Here is a 5,000-nt window from a genome sequence, read left to right as displayed (position 1 = left end):
ACTTGGGGAGCCTTTTGACCCTGCGGAGCTATCGAGAAAGGAATGGGAACTTACGAATGGGATGAGGTTAATATTCGTTGTCGTTGTACGCGTGCATCTAGTACCTTGATGTCGTTGCGGGCTTATAGTGCTTTGTTTCTGACTGACATCTATTTTGAAACAGGGAAGGGTATCTCTCTCTTGTTTCTCAAGGATATGACATCGGTCTCATCGTCAAACTACATTTGTGGTGCTGATGGTTGCGCACGTCTTTCTCTTCTTCCAATCACGTATGTTTTATCGGTCGTCTCTCCCGCACACGGTCTCTACCATCTGCTAATGCTCTCTCTGGGTCACTTGCGTCGTCATGAGCGGACATGTTCAGGGAACTGGACATACGCTTGAGAGCAGCCGCATTGTGAGCATTGTAAGCACTGTGATAGAATGTTCGTCTCACCAAATTATCCTTCTAAGATCCTCTGCATTTTGGAACCAGTCTGAAGACTACGATGAAAATGGCAACTGCCATTTTACTTTCTTATACAGGAATACGAGTCGACGATCGATGAGCCCACTCCGCGGCTCCAACTGGATAGGCAGCGCCGTTTCATTTGTGTTTCTCATCTTTTACTTATACCGTATAGTTTGAAACACGCATTCCTGGCAGAGGTATCTAAGAACTTTCTAAGAACTTTCTCGTTGTTCTTTCTTTCAGTAGATTAAGGTCCCGAGATTGAGGCAAGATGTTGGTTGAAAGGAAAGGTTTTGAAGAAAAGGGAGACATGCCGAGTAGAGAGCGTGGCCAGATTGTATATAAACCTCTTCATACTCTTTCGAATATCCCAGAGGGATCAGTTCTCAAATGCATTAGGCATATATACCTCCGCCTTTACTCATTTACCGGTTTTACCTACAACAACTATCTGGCTCTTACCCCAGCCATACAAGTCTGCAGCACACCGATGCAACTGTAGACAGTTGGGAACCCATCCTTCATTTCAATGATCAGTATATCTGCTACGTAGGTAGGTCCACATCAGATATCATATTAGCACACCAGGTATTCAGGAGTGGCTCAATATGGTAAATCTTCGATTGGCGGGATTATGAACTCATCATTGTGGGCCTCTATGATTCCAACTCCATGCCTGCTGCAAATCCCCTGATACGCGCTTTGACACATTGTGCGTAATGCCATTGAACAAGTCTGGGATCCGGTCGTTCACTGATTGGGCCTCGAAATCGTTCCGGTGGGATACGCATGCCATGAAGTCTTGTAGCATCTGGATATCCGAGAACGAAAAAATGCACATAGAAGCTGCCGTCCTAATGAAGTTGAGGTATTAGTCCAGCATGCTAGTCGCCCTGCCCCGGTTTGAACTGACCTTATAATAAAGTGACCACTCTAAGCGATCGTATGCATGATGAAGGTCATCCCGAACCAGCAATCCGGCTGAAGTTTTGTATAGCGGAGGATCTCGATTGATACCGAGGATAAGTTGATATACCTTACGAGGAATAAGCAATGCCTGCATATAGCGATACTCGGAAATTGGGGTGGATGCCTCCACGATGTACCGGTCGCACTTACGTCTGGCCGACGGAGAGGGACAATGTGACATGACGTACAGTAACTGTGCATCACGTCCGTGACAAGACAAGTACCATCGCGTGCCACCACGCCCATACGAAACTTAGAAAACCATGGGGTCAGAGCAGTGGCACCAGTAGACGAAGAAAAATTGTGAATTGCCGATGAAACGTACCTGGTTATCACTTGACCCCTTGGAGTCCGATCGTGTAGAGAAACTACCCTCAGGGTTGACCGGTCGAAAGCGGCTGAAATACTCTGGTCCTCTAGAGAACTCAAGCTTGTCGCTAGATGCTACAGTTGGAAGCCCATTAGCACGAGACTGTGATGTTAATACATATTGCTTGAGGGAATTGAAACAAGATTGACTTGCGTGTTTGTTCGTAGTGATACAGTCCACTCGATGGAGCATCATCTAAGCTAACTGCCACACCATGCGTGTCAATAATGACTCCGAGCTGATCAGATCCCTTTTCGACTAGTTGATCGACTACTTTCAGCACGTAGCGCCAAGTGTTGTCTCCGCCTGTTTGAACGAAAGAAAGCGGGAAGGAAGCAATACGTAAGTTGGAGGCACTTGTAATTTCAATCGAATCGGTATCGGTCCAAGTGTCGACTGCGAGCTCATACGATGTTGTCGGCATTCTTCTTGGCCCAACCCGAGCTGGCAAAGATTGCAAGATGATAAAGTTGTAAGTGACGAGTGAGCAGTGTAGTAAACCAGACATTCAATGCGGATGACAGTTGCGATCTGGCGTGATGTCGGAGGAAACGGTGGAGGAAGCGTGCACCCAAACGTGAATAGAAAAGGCACGCCGCCGGAGAAACGCGCTATGGAAGGCGCACATCATTTCGTCATCTATGATCGATCGGCCCCCCAAATTCTCGTGCTCTTAGATATACGATCGATGGCTGTTTTCTACCCTTCAATTCTCTTCACTCTCTAAATCAGTCAATAACCAGCGACAAATCCTTCCCTCATTATGACTTTCGCAGGTGTAGGGGCCATGGGTACCTATACCGACGAATATCGTAATCGCGAAGTCGGTCAGCTCGCTCGACCGTGGACTCGACAGTCTCAGACGACGTTCCAGGCCATGGACAACAAGCTCCTCAAGACGAATCTATTGCTGGAGAAACTGCTGGAGACGTTTTTGCTTACGAGAAAGACTCTGACCTCGACCAGTTCTCTAACAACATCGATGCGAAGAAATGGATGAAGTTGATGTTCTGGGCTCATGAGACAACGTTTCCCTCGAGGAAGTCTGGATTGTCTTTCAAGGATTTGGGTGTTTTTGGATATAGATATGACGCTGGTATGTGACCGCTCCACATGGCGTTTGGAATTTCGCTGATGGACTATACAGATTATTACAGATTACCGAAAGACTGCCGGCAGCCTACTCTCGCAGGACTGGGAGCTCAGAGACTTGATCGGCATCCGCAAGTGCAAGGTACAGATTTTGAATGGGATTGATGGTGTGCTCAAGGCGTGTGAAATGTTAGTGGTGTTGGGGCCTCCTTGAAGACATGTCTACGTACGATCTCAACCTTGTGACCTGACTATCTTTACAGTGGTTGTTCAACTATGCTCAAGACGACTGCTAGCGAAATGAACGGTATCTTCATCGGCGAATCTTCGGTGGTTAATTATCGAGGTGTGTCTTCTGGTTATGATTCATTCATAAAGCTAATCGATCATAGGAATTTATCCCAAGCCAATGTATGGTCAATTCCGAGGGGAGGCCTATCTACACCAGCGAAGTAGATGCGCATTTTCTCAGTCTTACAGTAGGGCAGACTTTATCATAGGCAATTTTTGTATATTAATCGTTGTACAGTTTCGCTGCCGAAGCTAGGGCTCCCCATCATATACCCAATGGCATCTCTAAGAGAGAAGAGTAAGGTTGAGACCAAGGCAGAGTACGCAGAGTTTGCCGCACCGTTGTGGAAGCAATTTATCATTGTCGTTTGGTAAGTGTGGCAACAGCACTGGAGAACATTGAGTTATATTTGGGTTAAGGCTACTCTCTGTATTGGTTCCGTACGAACTAACGGGGTGTTATAGAGGTTGCATTTTTCGTTGTTTAATTTATTGGGTTGTCGTGTGTGTTACCCGAGTTAAAGAAACTACTTAAATAAACAACTTTTAAAGAAAAGAAAAAATAATCCAACCTCCTCTTCCTCACAAGACCAGCGTCCTAGCCCTTGCCTTTACCAACTCGACACCAATCCTTTTCTCCATCTTCTCGAACCCACCCACCGGCATCGCCTCCCTCCAGTCCTTAGGGGTTATAGAGGTTGCATTTTTTCGTTGTTTAATTTATTGGGTTGTCGTGTGTGTTACCCGAATGAAAGAAACTACTTAAATAAACAACTTTTTAAAGAAAAGAAAAAATAATCCAACCTCCTCTTCCTCATAAGACCAGCGTCCTCGCCCTTGCCTTTACTAACTCGACACCAATCCGTTTCTCCATTTTCTCGAACCCCCCCACCGGCATCGCCTCCCTCCACTCCTTCCATTCGTCTGCTGTGCTCCTGCTCATCAGGCCACCAGTGGAAAGGATGATCGGTTTAAAGACCCCACCGGTGACTTTCGGAGCGTTCTTGGAGACGACCTGACCCACCTTGTCGAGCCAGTTCACGCACCGGTCCAAGCAGAATTCGGCCAGTTTGCTGTTGGGGGTGCTGGGGGTGGCTGTGCTCCTCGCGTCTCGGTCCCCGAGGGAGTAAACCTTCAGGTCGTAGTCAGTGAAGGCCAGAGCGCTGGAACCTCTGACCCGAAGGTCGTTTCTCCTTTGTCCCGACAGCGTGTGGGGCTCAATCTCAACCGTGGCACCTTGAATTTGTTTGAGGTGTTGATAAATGACGCGGTTGATGGCATTGTGCCGGCGCTGGGTCCAGGGGTTGCGGGCGCGGCAAAGCTCGTCGTGACCCAAAGGTGAGTCCGACCCACAGAAGCGACAGACAGGGATCGAGGAGCCGACCAGGGTGCGGTCATGGAGACCGGAGGCAATCTCGACATTGGAAAGGCGCAGGGGTTGAAGGTAAGGGATAACTGATAACCAACTTCGGCCGAGTCTGGAGGCATTCTCGGTGAGTCGCTTGCGTTCAGTGTCGCCGAGATTATGTAGGATGGCTTCCTGTTGCGATTCCCAGAGTTCTGCGCATCGAGTTCGTTGGGGGATCGGAGTTGGAGGTTCCTCTGGCGAAGAAAGGAGACCTAGGTTATCGAGGAGAGTGTCGGAGGCCTCGGCTGCCGAGCGGTAAGCAAGGGGGGCTACATCTTTGAAGGAAAGTAGACCTAGTCCGCCCAGTCGCGCTGGTAGCTTCGTCAACGATCTCCCTAGAGCCTCCTCTTCCACCGTATCCTCTCGCTGCCTCATCCTCATCCTTTTCACCTCCTCCCACAGCATCGTGTCCATCTTCC

At 48.3% G+C, this 5,000-nt stretch overlaps 2 protein-coding genes across 2 annotated transcripts; one reads left to right on the top strand and one right to left on the bottom strand.

Annotated features, from left to right (window-relative positions):
• Window positions 1-1,384: 1,384 nt before the first annotated feature.
• On the bottom strand, window positions 1,385-1,985 carry CNBK0020 (hypothetical protein; the record flags this gene model as incomplete). Its single annotated transcript, XM_767833.1, has 2 exons — window positions 1,385-1,864; window positions 1,944-1,985. The coding sequence occupies 2 exons, from the start codon at window positions 1,983-1,985 to the stop codon at window positions 1,385-1,387; spliced, it is 522 nt and encodes a 173-aa protein (XP_772926.1).
• An 823-nt stretch (window positions 1,986-2,808) lies between these two features.
• On the top strand, window positions 2,809-3,548 carry CNBK0010 (hypothetical protein; the record flags this gene model as incomplete). Its single annotated transcript, XM_767832.1, has 5 exons — window positions 2,809-2,886; window positions 2,938-3,071; window positions 3,146-3,228; window positions 3,275-3,361; window positions 3,412-3,548. The coding sequence occupies 5 exons, from the start codon at window positions 2,809-2,811 to the stop codon at window positions 3,546-3,548; spliced, it is 519 nt and encodes a 172-aa protein (XP_772925.1).
• Window positions 3,549-5,000: the final 1,452 nt, after the last annotated feature.

Source organism: Cryptococcus neoformans, chromosome 11, assembly GCF_000149385.1.
Source record: "Cryptococcus neoformans var. neoformans B-3501A chromosome 11, whole genome shotgun sequence".
Lineage (NCBI taxonomy): Eukaryota > Fungi > Basidiomycota > Tremellomycetes > Tremellales > Cryptococcaceae > Cryptococcus > Cryptococcus deneoformans.
Note: the sequence above shows the minus strand (reverse complement) of the source record. Positions and strands in the feature narration are given on the sequence as shown.